At 41.8% G+C, this 19,637-nt stretch overlaps 1 protein-coding gene and 1 non-coding gene across 5 annotated transcripts in view; both read left to right on the plus strand.

Moving 5' to 3' along the window:
• The window catches only part of COP1 (COP1 E3 ubiquitin ligase), a 277,841-nt gene that overhangs the window by 177,214 nt on the left and 80,990 nt on the right, over nucleotides 1-19,637 (plus strand). For all 4 annotated transcript variants that reach the window (XM_040360368.1, XM_040360369.1, XM_040360370.1 and 1 more), the window contains one exon: nucleotides 16,498-16,614. In XM_040360368.1, the coding sequence (XP_040216302.1) occupies nucleotides 16,498-16,614 (117 nt within the window). The remainder of the gene's footprint in view (nucleotides 1-16,497; nucleotides 16,615-19,637) is intronic.
• Nucleotides 17,279-17,412, plus strand: LOC120946388. The gene has a single exon (XR_005750717.1). It is a non-coding gene; the product is annotated as a small nucleolar RNA SNORA57 (small nucleolar RNA).

Genomic DNA, 19,637 nt, shown 5'->3' on the forward strand with positions numbered 1-19,637 from the left:
GCAATCACAATTTGGCCTCACATCTGGGCACAGCTCCATATTATGGAACTCTGAAAAATAACGAAAATCTGCATCTACAGTGCTGCATGAGGACCTTATTTAATGCTGTACACATTTGTGCGAAACGCCACACCCCAGCAAGTTATACTCATCCATGTCGCTCTCTATAAACCTTTGATTGATGTATACCGGATAAGGAATTTTAAGTGACTCTCCCATCTTGGGTTGGGAGAGGCAGTGACATCTAGGTAAGCAGCATGGGAGTGGGGATGAGGGAATTACCTTACTGAGGTTGTAGGGCTATAGAAGAAATTAAAACATTTCTTTGGTGTCCCTATTAAGGAGAAAAATGCAGTCTTTTTGTCCAAGTGTCCAAACAGAACCATAATGGGGACACAGATGGCATTTAAAACTTGAGCATTCTAACCCTTACGTACTCTTGTTTTGGCTAGTGGCTTTAGTAGCACTGAACACCTAAGCCTTCCCTGCATCCATTAATATATGTAATACCCCTAAATACCTAAATATGGGATGGTTGTTGCTAACAAAATTGAAATAGTTTGAATCATGTGATATTGTCTTGTGATATGGTCACCTTTATGCTTTGTTATAAATTCTGGGTAATACCTGTACAGTAGCTTCTTTAAAGTGGTTGTAGAGGCAGAAGGATATTTACCTTAATGCGTTTTCTGCATTAAGGTAAAAAATAAATCCGTGTTCAGCTCCCCCAGCAAATCCCCTAAATACTTACCTGAGCTCAGTCCCAATCCAGCGCTGTGCCCAAGAGCAGCAGTTCTCTCCCTCTCCTCACTTGTTATGGGAGGCAGTAGCAGCACCATTTGCTCCCGCTGCTGTCAGTCACAGCCTGTGAGAGGAGAGCGGGGGTGGGGCAGAGCCATGCTTTCTGTGGCAATGGACTGGTTTGCTTTGGACTTCAAAATGGGAGGATTGGATGTGGTGCTATGTGCAAAACTTTTGCACAGAGCAGGTAAATATTAAATGACGTGACATGTAATTTAAAGAAAAATACCTTTACAATCACTTTGATCTATGTGTATATGAAATTATTATAAGTATATGAGATTGCAGACGGCTCTTTCACTTGCACAAAGCATGCTTAATAACTTATAAAAAAAGCTATGTTGGTAAGCAGTTTCCCAACATTCACCTTACTTCTGATTGGTTCTGACCGGGCATATGCTATTTAGTGTAATAGGTTTCCAATGGTGTTTCATGTATTATGAAAATACAGTGTGAATTCTACAGCTATAAATTGTAACCTGGCTGTAGTTTTAATGATCTTTCTGGTTCAAATGATGGCTCTACTTTTAATGTAAAAATGTATTGTCTTATCACTTATTGCATATTTCTTCGGGTAGCTGTGCCCTGCCACACGGCTGACTTGCTCATTGTGTAGTTAAGTAAATCTGGAGAGATGGGAGGTATCCCTCCGTGACGTTTCTATTACCTTACTGTCTAGTGTTATCTATTACCTCAGTAACGGAGCTTGGCTATTGTGTCTATTACTTCTGAGAGGTAAAGGTGTGTGGATGCCGCCTGAATGTTAATCACATTCCTGACATTAAACAGTATTGACTGGTGAAAGTAGTTTGACATCTGTGGTTCGTTATGGATCTCTGTATTCTGTCGTTATATGAATTCAATTATCATAATTCCAAACACTGTGTATTTACTCATGGCTTGTAATAGGAAGTTGGAGATCAGCTGGCAGCAATAACTAGGAGTATGACAGCGCTATTATATTGTGGTGTAGAGAGGCAGTGGATTTCCCTGACACAGACATCGTTGGGGAACACTGTGTTATGAGGATTCTCCGATAAGTGATCAGAAAATGTCAGGCATATTTTTTAACAGTTAAACTACTATGCTTATCTAATCCGCTACTCAAGTTTGTAGCAATACGCGATTGGGGTGGCGTTAAGACGTAATGTCGTCGCAAACGCATCCCCCGAAATCTATGAGTTTTATAACTCTTTGTAACCCTCTGGGGGAGATTGACTAAAACTGGAGCACACAATCTGGTGCAGCTGTTCTTATTAACCAATCAGCTTCTAACTTCAGCTTGTTCAATTAAGCTTTGACAATCGGCCCTGCTTCACATTGGTGTGATTTGACATGTCAAATCGGTGGCAATTGCTGGCAATGGCATTGTCCTAATCGGTGCAACACTGCGCTCACGGCGCCACGCCGGTTTTAAAAAGTTTCTGTATTGCTTTTTTGCGATTTCGGGGGGTGCGATTTCCTTTGACATCTGTGCATAAACCTGCACAGATGTCTGAAATCGCAGCGAAACCGGGACTGACATGCGGGAATGAAATTGTGCGAGTTCAGATTTATTCCTGCAACTCGGTGTGAACCTGTGCTAAAACCTAGAAGCTGATTGGTTAAACATGAACAGCTGCACCAGATTCTGTGTGAAGCAGTTTATTGAAATCTTCCCCTGTATGTGTTTTGCCACCTTATGTGTGTGGGTACCCCAAAAAGTCTGTACAATCAATTGCCCTATATTCTTGGATAAAAGAAATATTAGAGGCATAGTCACTGGAAAGGAATTTTTTGCAAATTGGCAAAATGTTTTGCGTGTGTGTGTGTGTTTCCCCCCCAAAAAAAGAGAGATCCTGTTCCCTTAAAGCAGATTAAAAAGCACAGTGCCTGTGCTGTGTAATCTGCCCCTCCCTAAACTGTAAAAACCTGTCTGATTCTGCCACTTCCTGTGTCCCCCCTCTCTGCACTGACCACAATAATCAGAACTGCTGAGCCCTGACCACTGTGGTCCGTATACGTTTCCCTGTCATCCACAGCCCTGCTCTCCTCTCTCTCCTCCCTGCCTGTCAGCTCTGTGTTCTGTGTCTCCGGCATACCACACTGTACATGTCTTTATAAAAATGAGGCATGTATTGTAAATACATTTTTAGAGCTATCTTCAGTCCGGTCACGTGACTCGTTGTCGCTTTACATCTCTGAGACAGGTCTTCTGCGGGAGGGGCTGAGCAGCTACTTCACCTTCCTGGCTGACGTCAGAGGGAGATATCTCAACCCCCTCCTTCAGAAGCCATGTATCGGAGCTGTAAAGTGGCCTTGAGTCACGTGACCAGCCTGAAGATCTCTATAAAAACAAGGATTGTAAATACCTTTTTACGAAGACATGTACAGTGTGGTTAGCCTGCCTATATTAAAGGGGCTGGCAGTGATTTCTACCTTTTGAGTTAAACACTTTAAATGGTTATTATAGGTTTATTTTAACCATAAGCTGTACCTCTTGGTCCTGTCGGATATACTCTTAGTGGTACATGGGTCACATATAAAGAACTGCAGAAATGGTTCACGAATGGTTTGAGGAACCCCACAATGTGGGCAAAGTGTTGGCCTCCAAATTCTCCAGATCTCAATCCAATCGAGCATCTGTTGGATGTGCTGGAAAAACAAGGTCTGGGAACCACTGTGGGCAGCAGCGGGTTGGGGAGGGCCCTTCCGAGCGCTGCAAATTGATTCCCTTTTACAGCAACACCAGGTTAAAAAAAATACTGTACCAGGATTCTGGTATGTGGCCAGGATTCTGGTATGTGGCCAGGATTCTGGTATGTGGCCAGGATTCTGGTATGTGGCCAGGATTCTGGGATGCGGCCAGGATCCTGGTAGAACCTCTTGCCATCCAGAAGGTTTATATATTTATGCTGGATGGCAAGTGATCAAAAAAGGCAAAGTTCAGTCCTGGGTTTTAGTGCAAATATATGAGATAAATGTTGGTTTTGGTGTTTGTTTTTTAACATTACATATGAAACTAATAATTAGTAATGCTATTTTTTTTTTTTATAACTGGTCTATCTAAAGCAGCATATTTTAACCAGAGTGCCCAGATACACTAAGGTGCCTTCAGGGGTACCTTGACAAAATGTCTAAAGATTGCCCAAAACAATTGTGGATCAAGCCAGGTTTTCATTGTGCACTATTACAGCCTTCTAGCCACCGGCACCCTGACAACCAATTAGGTCATCAATGATAAGGAGGATGTCAGGTGTTGGCACAGCATCCTTATGTGACCCTCCCTCCCCCCCTCTTTTAGCACTGGCATTTAGCTGAGTCAGGGTAGAGCTGCACGATTAATCGCGGAGAGAATCGTGATCTCGATTAAACCCCCCGCGATCTCCAGTTTGGATGACCCCCGATTTTTCTCACCGCCCATTCCACGTAACCGGCGTGGAATGCAAATGGCGCCGATATCGGAACCGATGTCGGCAGCCTGCGCCGCTGGATGGATCCATGCGTCACCCAGTGGTTGCTGGCGGTACTGCTTCTGATGTATTATTCTTTCTCATAGTTCTGTACAACTGTGTGTATCCATGCGCCACCCAATGGGTGACGGCGGTACTGCTTCTGATGTATAAAAAGACAGACCAGTGATATGTCTATAATGTTAAAGACTATATAACTCCTTTGAAAAAAGCAGAATCAAAGTTTGATTCTTCTTTTTTCATAGGAGTTATATGGTCTTTAACATTATAGACACTCCACACCAGGGAGAAAGTTTTGCATTACTGTGTGGAGTTACAGACAGAAGAACAGGAAGTGAGGATTTCTCAGAAGAAATAAGGACATTTAAAAGCAAAATGGAAGGATGAGGTAAGTGAAGGAGGACTGCACTAAGGTAAAGGAAGCTATTTAGGAAAACAAATTGTACCTTTACAACCCCTTTAAGGAGATTCACCCTCTATTTCTCCTGTTGACTGTTATCGAAAGTGAAAGAAAATCCCAAATTTTAGGTTGTCCCCAGAAAAGTAATAGGGGGGAAATCTTCCAATGGGGACACTAGTTTAGGTGACCTGGGGGTCTCCAAGAGGTTCCCTTTAGTGTGTAGGAGTTTCCGATTACTTCCTGTTTTGGCTATGGGACAGGAAGTGAAGGTAAGTAATTCTCCAAAATGGGACAGAGATAGCAGAAATAAACCTTACAGGGGTTATAACCCTTCTTTTATCTAAAGTAAGAAAAAAAAAAAAAAAGCTTTGCCTATAGCATTATTTTGTTATAATTGCTGAGGAATAAAAACATCCTCCCTGTGGCTCTAAAGTGTATGTCGGTGCAAAATAAAAATAAATAAATAAACATATTAGCTGGGAGGGCTAAATGCTCTCCTTGGGGTATGTAAGTGAACACCGGACAGCTGTAAATGCCTGGTATCAGCAGTTTTTTTTGCCCTTATTGATCAGATAGAACAAAAACATTTTTATTTCTGTATAGAATTGACCAAAAGGGAACAAATATTAGAATATTTCATAGATGGGTTTACCCTTTTTCTTTGTCATTGCTTTTTTAAATACATGTCCCCGTTGTCAAAATAAATCTACGTGATTTGAAAATGATATATGTGCAGTAGAAGATTATTTAGATGGGATTCTCTAAAAATTCTTGTGTACGCCTATAACTTTTGTTTTTATTTTAAAAACATTCAACATTCTTTGGCAAGAACTTCGGTCATTACTGTTAAAAAAAACTAAAAAAGACTAGGATGTTGTCTCAACTGTCAAATACCCCAAGGGGCTTGAAGTCCATTAGTCATCCACATGACACAATTCTAGGCTCTATTTTGAAATGACACTATAAAACATTAAGCACATAATGACTTATTCATGGCATTTAATCAGCAGAAGCTATAAAATTGCAATATAAAATTTTACACTACTTGTAATAAACGTGAATCCAGAATTGCATAATTGTGTTGAAAGAATCTCACCGAAACCTGAACAAGTTTATAAAAGTTTTCGCTTTTCTAGACAATGACTGCTGACTGAATAAATTCTAAATCCTCTGTTCTCACCAGCGTCCGCTTTTATTACTGAGGTTCACTGAAATATCGCTGATGCCCAGTGTATAATGCCAATGCACGGTGGTGCAATGTTGACATGCAGACTAAGTTTGCACTTCTACATTCAGGGCTTTAGCTACAGTGCCCAAGAGTAGTCTTTGTGGAGGGTACAGAGCAAGGGGAGCTCACTTTCCTCTTCTTGACGATATAGCAGTATCTTGTAAACCATCATTGGTCAGTCACGGGTGGACCATCTCCACCAAGACTCCAAAGCACACAAATTCATTACAACTTTTGAAGAAAATTATAACAGTGTTGCATGACTCCGCAATTGTCATTCAAACTGTGACAGCACTGGAAGCTGAAAATTGCAGGAAGGTAGATAGTGATAGTAAAGCTGGAAATCGGCTTTAAAGGATAAGCCCACTTTTGTTAACATTTTACATATTCCACCTGTTTTAAGGGTGGAACATGTAACATCTCCCCAATGCTGAAGCCACTGCCCAATCCCCCCCCCCCCCCCCTCAAGTTTGATTCTTCCTGTGTGATTGTATCTGCTTGCCCATACGGAATGTACAGATACACTGACAGATCTGCATGTGCAAAGCTTTACAGGCTCCAAATTTCATTGATAAAAAAAAATGTAAACGTGAACTTATCCTTTAACCACTTAAGACCCGGACCATTAAGCAGCTAAAGGACCTTGCCCCTTTTTGCGATTCGGCACTGCGTCGCTTTAACTGACAATTGCGTGGTCGTGCGACGTGGTTCCCAAACAAAATTGGCGTCCTTTTTTTCCCCACAAATAGAGCTTTATTTTGGTGGTATTTGATCTTCTCTGCGGTTTTTATTTTTTGCGCTATCAACAAAAATAGAGCGACATTTTTGAAAAAAAGGCAATTTTTTCTTTTTGCTTTAATAACTGTCCCCAAAAATATATTAAAAAAAACATTTGTTTTTCCTCAGTTTAGGCCGATACGTATTCTTCTACCTATTTTCAGTAAAAAAAAAATCGCAGTAAGCGTTTAACGATTGGTTTGCGCAAAATATTATAGCGTTTACAAAATAGGGGATAGTTTTATGGCATTTTTATTAATTTTTTTTTTTTTTACTAGTAATGGCAGCAATTTTTTTTTTTTTGTGACTGCAAAATTATGGCGGACACATCGGCCAATTTTGACACATTTTTGGGACCATTGTCATTTTCACAGCAAAAAGTGCTATAAAAATGCATTGATTACTGTGAAAATGATAAAATTGCAGTTTAGGAGTTAACCACTAGGGGGGCGCTGTAGGGGTTATATGTGACCTCATATGTGTTTCTAACTGTAGGAGGGCGGGGCTGGACTTGACGTCATTGATCGTCTTTCACTATATCAGGGAGCAGACGATCAGTGACACTGCCACTGTGAAAAATGGGGAAGGTGTGTTTACACACAGCTCTCCCCGTTCTTCTGCTCCTGTGACCGATTGCGGGACACCGGCGACGATCGGTTCCCGTGGGCGTGCGCCCCACGGCTGGGCACTTAAAGGGAACATACTTGTATGTGCCTGTGCCCAGCTGTGCCATTCTGCGGACGTATATGTGCAGGAGGCGGTCCTTAAGTGGTTAAGAAACTAAACATGGGTCTCTCTGCTCAGCCTTTGTTTTTATGAAATAACTAATTGCAGTTCATAAAAAGGTTTGTAATAACTGCAGAAAATTAAAAGGTAGTTGCACAGTCTGTCTTCAGTAAGTAGTCACTTTATTCAGCGCAGTTGATGGTGAGCATTGCACACCAGCGTTTTATCACTAGGAGAAGCCTTGCACCAAACAGCAACTCTGTAGCTCAAGAAGAAAAAGCAGAAGAAAATAATCTGTGTTCTAGCTAGTACCAAACCTCTTAGTGTGATATGACCCTTACTTTTAATCATTTTGTTTCACACCTGCCTTAAAACAATGACAGCTGAATAGTGGTTGCAAAATTATTATTTTTTTACCAGCGCATTCAGGAGAAAAGCCTCTGGGCTGAACAAACGCACAGAAATGCGCACAAAAGATAGACATGTTTTAGGTATGTGAATGCATTGCATTCTAATATCCAGAGTAAATGAATATGCTGGCCAATAGAATGCATTAGCACGAAAACATGCATCCGTGTGTGTGCAATATGCAGCTTTTACCATGTTTTTTAGGTAGCTTTTCCCGTCAGGAAAGAAAGGCGCTGAGCAAACACTCGGTGCTCTTGAGGCCTTACTTTCTCTATTTGGACTAGTGACTATTACACAAAAAGTGATGGGAGATCCCAAATTTTACAGTCATCACCAGAACAAGAGGACCCCGGTTCCTGTTACAGCTGTCTACTGATTATTCTCCACACTTTGGAACGTTTCCTTTCACTTCCTGTAGCATCTCCAAGACAGGAAGTAAAGGGATGGCTCCCCAACCAGACAAAATAGTAAGAGAAATTAACCCTTCCCTACTCTATTCAACAAACAAAAACAAAAAAAAGATTTTTGATACCCAATACAATTTTAAAGTGTATAAACGTGAAAAACAAAAAAACAGGGTCTGTTTACAGCCATATTAAACACATTCTATAGAACAATCAAATATAAAATAATTATACAAGCTTTATTTGAGTAAATTGCTATTGCATTAGTAAAAACAGAAAGCTGCTGCAAACATGATTTCACACCAAAATTACATCAGTAGGTGCTGAGATAGTATTCCACAATGCCTGCTCATTCAGTAGTCTCTTGGACCAATCAAACAGGAATCGCCCAACGCTTTTCAGAAATGAATTTCTTTCTTCAGGGATGTAACATATGCAGAAATAACATCACTAGTGTGGTGGAGCAGCAACTATTAAAACACAGCCATCAAAACAAAAATTGAAGGTTGAACATCCACAATGCCTCCAGGAGGTCATAGCCAACACTCATGGGTCACGCAGAGGGCCGCCCGAATTGATCCTCACTGTGGATCCCAAACCAGTCAACTCGGTGGGGGGCAAAAGAATGCAACCAGACAAGATGGTAAAAAAATGTCATTTAAAAAAAAAAGTAACTCTTCCCTACGCTTTAAAAAAAAAAAAAAAAAACACCTTTTTGATACCCAGTATAATTTACAATATAATTGGTTAGTAATGACCATAGCAAAAATGTTTAGTCTGAGGTTTTATTGTGCTATATTTTGTGGATGATCAATGTGTATGAGCATCAAAGACTTGAACGCTGCTAGCAATGTATAAATTGAAGCCACACTTTGTAGATGTCAAATGAATAAGCCCAGTTGGTGTGAAATCTGTCAAAGGGGCATGGCTTAGGGTGCCGACTGTGTTGGAAGCCCATTACATTGAATTAATCCTCTGGTGTGACATCTACAGAGTACGGCTTCATTTTCTACATTGCTATCAGGCTAAGTGAAACAAGTTTTTAGGGACCAGCACCTGGTGTAGTGAAGGACCCGAGGATTGTGCACAGAGCTTGGAGCTGTGCAGTTTTTGTTTAAATTCGATCAGTCAATTGGTTAGTGTAATGTTTACTATCTTTACTCACTCCAAACACTCCACATGGTTACTCTGCCCACTCCATAAAGTTACTCTGCCCAGTCCAACCTTTCCACAGTTACTCAAGCCACTCCACCCAGTTCCTCCGCCAACTCCAGTTGTAGACTACTGGTGGAGGCAAGAACACGTCACACAATTTCCCCAGAAATTTTATATTTTCTAGCTTTGAATGTTCTTGCTAAGCTCCGCTAATTTCAAACACTTTTCAAACATGCATCCTTCCATCTCTTTGTGTAGAGACATAGTTGGAAGTGATGTGAATAACACATTAAAAATAGGGCCTATTAACCATTTATTTGGCCTTGTATTGTCTCTGCATTCTACATATTTAACAGTCCTGGTATAATAAAAACACGCCAACTATAATGGCAACACACACACTGAGAATAGTGTGACAGAGATTAATTGACGCTGCATTGCAGATATAAGAATGTCGTTCATGAGTTTAAACAGTGTGTTACCGTTATCTTTGTGAGATAAGCCATGACATCTAGTTGGGAGAGGCAAATTAATGCCACATACTGAATCACATTTACAATCTGCAATGAAACGGGATGCCCGGCTATTCAGGCTAATTTAGATTTTGGAAAGCTTGGAAGAAATCCTGCTGAAAATAATTTTCTGATTAATTGTCGGTGTCTCACTTTAGGTCTCTGATCCAAAGGGTAAATGCACAAATATTAGAGAAACCCAATATTTTTTCTCTAATCCATAGAAATAATGGAAGAGGCTGTAAAGCATCTTTGTCGCTGCCTCTCCTTAATGTACCTCCAGCAGTCCCAAGGATGCATCTAAGAGCCTAAAGATGTAAATCAAATACGTTAACATTTATTATTGCCGTGTACTTAAGTAGATGTATGATGCCGGCAAATACACAAGCAAAAATGTGTGTCTGCAAGTGCCAGCCTTCTCCAAGGGGTAATTATACATGCTTCATAATCACAAAGTCTCATACTTCACACAGTGCATAAATATTATAAAACGAGGAGTCCATTTGATTGTGCAAGATTTAATCAAATACAAAGTGCCTTGCAGTCTTAACCAATTTTTTTTTTATTGCCGACAAGTAAGCCGTAATGACTTATTGTTGTGTTTGAAATTGCAGTTTTATTTTAATGTAATAAAAGTCACACACACAAACTGCACATTTTTTCTGGTACAAGCTGAGAAAAACAGCATAGCAAATAGTGGTACATATATGTGCATGCCTCACTTGCAGCATAGTATTGAGAATTTTTTAATGCGCGTTAGCACAGTTAGAGTTTGCACCTGCTGTGTGATATTGGAAAATCTGTCATTAGTATTACAAGTGAATATGCTTACTGCAAAAAAGTTGTTGACAAATGTATGTGTCACTAACACAAGTAATGTATATCGTAGTAATGTATAATAACGTTATATCATTTGGGCAAGTGTTAAGTCAGATTGATTGACAGATGCATTTGACTTGCAGTTGACCACCACCTGACCTGCTTCAAGCTGCTTTTGCATTCACATCGACTTTTACTAATTAGCCATAAAATTTTGATCACCCATATAATGATTAGATCTCCCTTTTTGTTGCCAAAACAGCCCAGATCCCTCGATGCATGACCTCTGAGAGTATGCTGTGGTATTGGGCACCAAGCTGTCAGTAGCAGATCCTTTAAGCCTCCTCCGGCTTGCCTTTTTCCCTTAGTGCATCCTGGTGCCATCTCATCTCCAGGTGAGACACATATGCACCAGCCCAATCCACATGATGTAAAAGACTTGATTCATCATGCTTGGCTACCTTCTTCCATTGCTCCACGGTTCAGTTCTGATGCTCTATTGCTCATTGTAGGCCCTTTTGGATGTGGACACAGATTGGCATGGGCACCCTGATCAGTGTGGCTGTGCAGCCCCATACACAACGAACTGCGATGCACTGTGTTTTGACACCTTTCTATTGGAACCGGCATTGACTTTGAGCTACAGTAGCTCTTCTATTGGATCGGACTACATGGACCAGCTTTCGCTCCCCATGTGCATCTATGAACCTTGGCTGCTCTTGGCCTTGTTTGTTTGTTTTTCTTCCTTGGGTCACTTTTGGTAGATCCTGACCACTGCAGACCAGAAACACTGCACAAGAGCTGCAGTTTTGGGAGTTGTTCTGACCCATTTGTCTAGCAATCACAATTTGGCCTCACATCTGGGCACAGCTCCATATTATGGAACTCTGAAAAATAACGAAAATCTGCATCTACAGTGCTGCATGAGGACCTTATTTAATGCTGTACACATTTGTGCGAAACGCCACACCCCAGCAAGTTATACTCATCCATGTCGCTCTCTATAAACCTTTGATTGATGTATACCGGATAAGGAATTTTAAGTGACTCTCCCATCTTGGGTTGGGAGAGGCAGTGACATCTAGGTAAGCAGCATGGGAGTGGGGATGAGGGAATTACCTTACTGAGGTTGTAGGGCTATAGAAGAAATTAAAACATTTCTTTGGTGTCCCTATTAAGGAGAAAAATGCAGTCTTTTTGTCCAAGTGTCCAAACAGAACCATAATGGGGACACAGATGGCATTTAAAACTTGAGCATTCTAACCCTTACGTACTCTTGTTTTGGCTAGTGGCTTTAGTAGCACTGAACACCTAAGCCTTCCCTGCATCCATTAATATATGTAATACCCCTAAATACCTAAATATGGGATGGTTGTTGCTAACAGAATTGAAATAGTTTGAATCATGTGATATTGTCTTGTGATATGGTCACCTTTATGCTTTGTTATAAATTCTGGGTAATACCTGTACAGTAGCTTCTTTAAAGTGGTTGTAGAGGCAGAAGGATATTTACCTTAATGCGTTTTCTGCATTAAGGTAAAAAATAAATCCGTGTTCAGCTCCCCCAGCAAATCCCCTAAATACTTACCTGAGCTCAGTCCCAATCCAGCGCTGTGCCCAAGAGCAGCAGTTCTCTCCCTCTCCTCACTTGTTATGGGAGGCAGTAGCAGCACCATTTGCTCCCGCTGCTGTCAGTCACAGCCTGTGAGAGGAGAGCGGGGGTGGGGCAGAGCCATGCTTTCTGTGGCAATGGACTGGTTTGCTTTGGACTTCAAAATGGGAGGATTGGATGTGGTGCTATGTGCAAAACTTTTGCACAGAGCAGGTAAATATTAAATGACGTGACATGTAATTTAAAGAAAAATACCTTTACAATCACTTTGATCTATGTGTATATGAAATTATTATAAGTATATGAGATTGCAGACGGCTCTTTCACTTGCACAAAGCATGCTTAATAACTTATAAAAAAAGCTATGTTGGTAAGCAGTTTCCCAACATTCACCTTACTTCTGATTGGTTCTGACCGGGCATATGCTATTTAGTGTAATAGGTTTCCAATGGTGTTTCATGTATTATGAAAATACAGTGTGAATTCTACAGCTATAAATTGTAACCTGGCTGTAGTTTTAATGATCTTTCCGGTTCAAATGATGGCTCTACTTTTAATGTAAAAATGTATTGTCTTATCACTTATTGCATATTTCTTCGGGTAGCTGTGCCCTGCCACACGGCTGACTTGCTCATTGTTTAGTTAAGTAAATCTGGAGAGATGGGAGGTATCCCTCCGTGACGTTTCTATTACCTTACTGTCTAGTGTTATCTATTACCTCAGTAACGGAGCTTGGCTATTGTGTCTATTACTTCTGAGAGGTAAAGGTGTGTGGATGCCGCCTGAATGTTAATCACATTCCTGACATTAAACAGTATTGACTGGTGAAAGTAGTTTGACATCTGTGGTTCGTTATGGATCTCTGTATTCTGTCGTTATATGAATTCAATTATCATAATTCCAAACACTGTGTATTTACTCATGGCTTGTAATAGGAAGTTGGAGATCAGCTGGCAGCAATAACTAGGAGTATGACAGCGCTATTATATTGTGGTGTAGAGAGGCAGTGGATTTCCCTGACACAGACATCGTTGGGGAACACTGTGTTATGAGGATTCTCCGATAAGTGATCAGAAAATGTCAGGCATATTTTTTAACAGTTAAACTACTATGCTTATCTAATCCGCTACTCAAGTTTGTAGCAATACGCGATTGGGGTGGCGTTAAGACGTAATGTCGTCGCAAACGCATCCCCCGAAATCTATGAGTTTTATAACTCTTTGTAACCCTCTGGGGGAGATTGACTAAAACTGGAGCACACAATCTGGTGCAGCTGTTCTTATTAACCAATCAGCTTCTAACTTCAGCTTGTTCAATTAAGCTTTGACAATCGGCCCTGCTTCACATTGGTGTGATTTGACATGTCAAATCGGTGGCAATTGCTGGCAATGGCATTGTCCTAATTCGTGCAACACTGCGCTCACGGCGCCACGCCGGTTTTAAAAAGTTTCTGTATTGCTTTTTTGCGATTTCGGGGGGTGCGATTTCCTTTGACATCTGTGCATAAACCTGCACAGATGTCTGAAATCGCAGCGAAACCGGGACTGACATGCGGGAATGAAATTGTGCGAGTTCAGCTTTATTCCTGCAACTCGGTGTGAACCTGGGCTAAAACCTAGAAGCTGATTGGTTAAACATGAACAGCTGCACCAGATTCTGTGTGAACCAGTTTATTGAAATCTTCCCCTGTATGTGTTTTGCCACCTTATGTGTGTGGGTACCCCAAAAAGTCTGTACAATCAATTGCCCTATATTCTTGGATAATAGAAATATTAGAGGCATAGTCACTGGAAAGGAATTTTTTGCAAATTGGCAAAATGTTTTGCGTGTGTGTGTGTGTTTCCCCCCCAAAAAAAGAGAGATCCTGTTCCCTTAAAGCAGATTAAAAAGCACAGTGCCTGTGCTGTGTAATCTGCCCCTCCCTAAACTGTAAAAACCTGTCTGATTCTGCCACTTCCTGTGTCCCCCCTCTCTGCACTGACCACAATAATCAGAACTGCTGAGCCCTGACCACTGTGGTCCGTATACGTTTCCCTGTCATCCACAGCCCTGCTCTCCTCTCTCTCCTCCCTGCCTGTCAGCTCTGTGTTCTGTGTCTCCGGCATACCACACTGTACATGTCTTTATAAAAATGAGGCATGTATTGTAAATACATTTTTAGAGCTATCTTCAGTCCGGTCACGTGACTCGTTGTCGCTTTACATCTCTGAGACAGGTCTTCTGCGGGAGGGGCTGAGCAGCTACTTCACCTTCCTGGCTGACGTCAGAGGGAGATATCTCAACCCCCTCCTTCAGAAGCCATGTATCGGAGCTGTAAAGTGGCCTTGAGTCACGTGACCAGCCTGAAGATCTCTATAAAAACAAGGATTGTAAATACCTTTTTACGAAGACATGTACAGTGTGGTTAGCCTGCCTATATTAAAGGGGCTGGCAGTGATTTCTACCTTTTGAGTTAAACACTTTAAATGGTTATTATAGGTTTATTTTAACCATAAGCTGTACCTCTTGGTCCTGTCGGATATACTCTTAGTGGTACATGGGTCACATATAAAGAACTGCAGAAATGGTTCACGAATGGTTTGAGGAACCCCACAATGTGGGCAAAGTGTTGGCCTCCAAATTCTCCAGATCTCAATCCAATCGAGCATCTGTTGGATGTGCTGGAAAAACAAGGTCTGGGAACCACTGTGGGCAGCAGCGGGTTGGGGAGGGCCCTTCCGAGCGCTGCAAATTGATTCCCTTTTACAGCAACACCAGGTTAAAAAAAAATACTGTACCAGGATTCTGGTATGTGGCCAGGATTCTGGTATGTGGCCAGGATTCTGGTATGTGGCCAGGATTCTGGTATGTGGCCAGGATTCTGGGATGCGGCCAGGATCCTGGTAGAACCTCTTGCCATCCAGAAGGTTTATATATTTATGCTGGATGGCAAGTGATCAAAAAAGGCAAAGTTCAGTCCTGGGTTTTAGTGCAAATATATGAGATAAATGTTGGTTTTGGTGTTTGTTTTTTAACATTACATATGAAACTAATAATTAGTAATGCTATTTTTTTTTTTATAACTGGTCTATCTAAAGCAGCATATTTTAACCAGAGTGCCCAGATACACTAAGGTGCCTTCAGGGGTACCTTGACAAAATGTCTAAAGATTGCCCAAAACAATTGTGGATCAAGCCAGGTTTTCATTGTGCACTATTACAGCCTTCTAGCCACCGGCACCCTGACAACCAATTAGGTCATCAATGATAAGGAGGATGTCAGGTGTTGGCACAGCATCCTTATGTGACCCTCCCTCCCCCCCTCTTTTAGCACTGGCATTTAGCTGAGTCAGGGTAGAGCTGCACGATTAATCGCGGAGAGAATCGTGATCTCGATTAAACCCCCCGCGATCTCCAGTTTGGATGACCCCCGATTTTTCTCACCGCCCATTCCACGTAACCGGCGTGGAATGCAAATGGCGCCGATATCGGAACCGATGTCGGCAGCCTGCGCCGCTGGATGGATCCATGCGTCACCCAGTGGTTGCTGGCGGTACTGCTTCTGATGTATTATTCTTTCTCATAGTTCTGTACAACTGTGTGTATCCATGCGCCACCCAATGGGTGACGGCGGTACTGCTTCTGATGTATAAAAAGACAGACCAGTGATATGTCTAATGTTAAAGACTATATAACTCCTTTGAAAAAAGCAGAATCAAAGTTTGATTCTTCTTTTTTCATAGGAGTTATATGGTCTTTAACATTATAGACATATCGCTGGTCTGTTTTTCATATTTTCAGATAAATCACAGGTTTATTTATTTATTTTGGGGGGTGGGTTTCTGGCATTCAATTTTTGAGAATCGTGATCTTTAGTCTAAGCAAAAGAATCGCGATTCTCATTTTGACCAGAATCGTGCAGCTCTAAGTCAGGGAGAGGAGAAACCTTGGAATACTAGTCAGTACCAGTGTGCAAAGGTGTATTTCTTTGAAAGAATAAATCCCCTGTAATCTCTATTTTTTTGCAATTTAGAATGGGAAACCCCATGAATGATTATTGATGGCTCATTTATGTGCTCTGTAATGCAACTGGATGTTCTGTAATGTACTGGTTGGATTTCCTAGAAATAACACAAATCTTGACGTTTTTCCTGGTTTTATTTTTATCAGTTTACAAGTGGATATCTTTACATTTCAGTATTTTTTTTTTTCTTTTCTAATACAGTAAAGCTGTGGTCTACCAACTTGGATAATTCTGTTGCTAGTATTGAAGCCAAAGCCAATGTATGCTGTGTCAAATTTAGTCCCTCTTCTCGCTATCACCTGGCATTTGGATGTGCAGGTAAGTCATAACCTTATATGCTTTCCTTACTGATTTTTATGTTGCATTCATAATTGTCAGGCACGAAAAGGTTAGAGGAAATACATTTTTTTTGTTTCCTGCAAAATAAAGGCATAATGTGCTAGTATGACTCTTGCCTGCAAACGAAGCCTGTGTCGTCCCTGCTGGTGGCCACATCCATCTTCGCTGGCTTCCTTCTGGGGCCGCGGACACCGGCTCTGTGACTGGCTGGAGCCACGTGACGTCACTTCCGCGCATTGCGCATGGGAGCTGTCAGTCATTGCGCGCGCTTTTGAAGAAATGTCACGGACGGCCGTTCCTTCAGAGCGCATGTGCCAATTAAATCATCGGCACAGTATACAGTAAATATCTCCAAAATGGTGCATGTTTAGGAGATATTTATACTACCTATAGGCAAGCCTTATTATAGGCTTACCAATAAGTACAAAGTATACAGTAAGGTTTAGTTCCCCTTAAATGTTCTTGAACTAAACAAAAGCATGTCGAGCAATGGGCAGTGAATTTGAGCTGAAGAGGGTGTTGTGCAGTGGATTTCAGCTTGGTCACTAAAGCTGTCTATGCGTGGATCAACATATGGCCAGTTCAGCAGGGACAGGACACATTTTGATCCATGTGTGACCAGTGCGGTTGAACAGAAGTCAGTCCTCCATTTCTTGGCACGCTGGGTGTTGTCTGTACCCCTGTGTGTAATGTACGGAGGAAGAGAATTCCCAGTGCTATGTCTTCGGTGCCAGCTTTTGCAATGAGCTGGTTCTATCCTGAATCGCTGGGACAAGCGGCAACCATGCAGAGAGAGCAGCGCTGCTCCCTCACCCCTAAGGGGTCATGTGACCCAGAGCTTATCTCCGCTGTGTGGAGCCTGGCAGGGAGGTGATCACTTGGGGGAGAGGATGGTGCTGAAACCTCTGGTGTCACTGAGGGCAAGAAGACAGGCGTCTCTCCTAACTAGGGGCACCCTGTAATAAGAGGCTCAGTGCTATTTACCATGCTGGATGGTAAAATGTGGTTTTACTGACTGGCCACCTAAAGCTTACCATTCAGGAGCCTGTGTTCATACCTTAAATGTCTGATCATCAAGGACTCGTGGCAATGTTTTAGTGGTCATGTTGTGAGATCTTCCTTAGTGGTGTAAATGGCCTCATGAGAAGCCAAGGAAAAAAAAAGAACAAATGCCAGTCTACCAATTGTCTCCTGTTCAACCACCCTGTCGGATAAAAGCTGTTTGATCAGCACTGCAGACATAAGGCTGCAGTGCTGTATAGCTTCAAAATCTTTTTCAAAGTAAGCTCTCTTTAAAGGATAAGTTTGCCTTTGGGAACATGTGACCTGTTCCCAATGCTGCACCCACTGCCCAATTTTTTGCCGTGGTAGTTCATTGATTCTTCTTGTCGGGGTATCTGCTTGCCCGTACGGGATGTATGGGTACACGGATATACTGTCAGATCTGCAGGGCATTAGCAATCTGCTGATCGCTGGTGCAATGACTTACAGACTCAAAATAATTAAATGCACATTTATTTACCTGCAAAGAAAAGTGCATGTATTTATTTTAAAAGGTGAACTTATCCTTTTTTTAAATGATTGCTTTTTCAGCCAAAGTCTTTTAAGTCCACCCGCTATGTCAGGTGTGCTATAGTCACTGCTTGCAAACTGAAGCAGGTGTTTGTAGCCCAGAATAAATGTATTAAAGCATACAAGCCATTCCATTGAGATGAACAAGATGAATAGACGTGGACTGGTCGGGGTGCCAGCTAGCCTCATGGTGCCTCCCTGCACTGTGTGGTTAATGTTATACTAGGCTTGCCTCCTTTAGTTGTGTGTGTATAGATTCTGGCAGGGACTATGTGGATTGGTGACAACCCCGATGATGTGGTGAATGCTATTTGCGTGGTAATATAAAATGTGTAGCATTTAGAGAGCAAGTCGCTGTAGGAATTGACTGCCTCCCCCATTGATAAGGATGAGATTAACATCAGCTTGGCAACCAGGGATGTATCGGCCATTATTATCTATACTGTATTGAGGCAGCTTTCTTTTTAGTTGTAGGCCCCCCCCCCTCCCTTCTCTGCAGTGAACCTTGCTCTCTTTCATTGACATTTTTATCGCTTGTTATGTCAAAAGCTTCTGACAATACAATTAAAACAGAAAGGGCGCGTGCGTCCCCTCCCCCAGCATTCAGTGTATGCCCATTATCCAGAGCTGGCTGAATGTCATCTATAACCTCCAGCCATCAGCAGGGCCTGTCGGGGAAGAAGGTTACTAAGTAAGGGCAGGACACACTGTGCTCGACACCATCATTTCCATGTGCTCCCCAGCCACACACGGCCTGTTCCTGAGCCCGCACAGAGACAGACTTGTACAACATGACCCTTACGACTCTAAATGAGCGTTTTGTTTTAGCTTGAGTCTTTCCATTCTAACCATGAACGCCAAGCCTTAAAAGGAAGGTATAGTGCTTCTTTATTATGGTCAGTATTATAATATTTAAAATATTACAATTTTCTGAACTATTGCAGTCTAAAGAATATGTAAAGGCAACATTTCATATACCTTATACAGGGTATGTGCCTGCTGTACCATGTACTTGTATGAGAAAATATCCTGTACTCTTTTTATTGCTTTCTTTGCGTGGAATGCCAGTCCCATTGCTTTCTTATTAAAAACAGACCACACACTGATCAGTTCTAGAGCTATGCTGAGAACTCTGCCTGTTCTCCTCCAATAATCAGACTTGTCCTTAACCAGGGGTGCCCAACCAGTGGCCCGGGGAAGCCTCTAATGTGACCTACAACCTCCTCTAGGATGGCGGGTTGGCAAACCTAGAACACAGGTTGCTGACCCTCAATCCCAGAGCATCAGTGTTGTTAATGAAGCCAGCAGTAGAGAAAGCAAGCACTGCCTGTAGAGCAGAGCTTGCTTTCAGCCGCATAACCTACATAGTCAGGTTGATAAAAGACACAAGTCCATCTAGTTCAATCAAATAAAGAAAAAAACTTACAATC

The sequence above is a fragment of the Rana temporaria genome, chromosome 7 (genome assembly GCF_905171775.1).
Source record: "Rana temporaria chromosome 7, aRanTem1.1, whole genome shotgun sequence".
Classification (NCBI taxonomy): domain Eukaryota; kingdom Metazoa; phylum Chordata; class Amphibia; order Anura; family Ranidae; genus Rana; species Rana temporaria.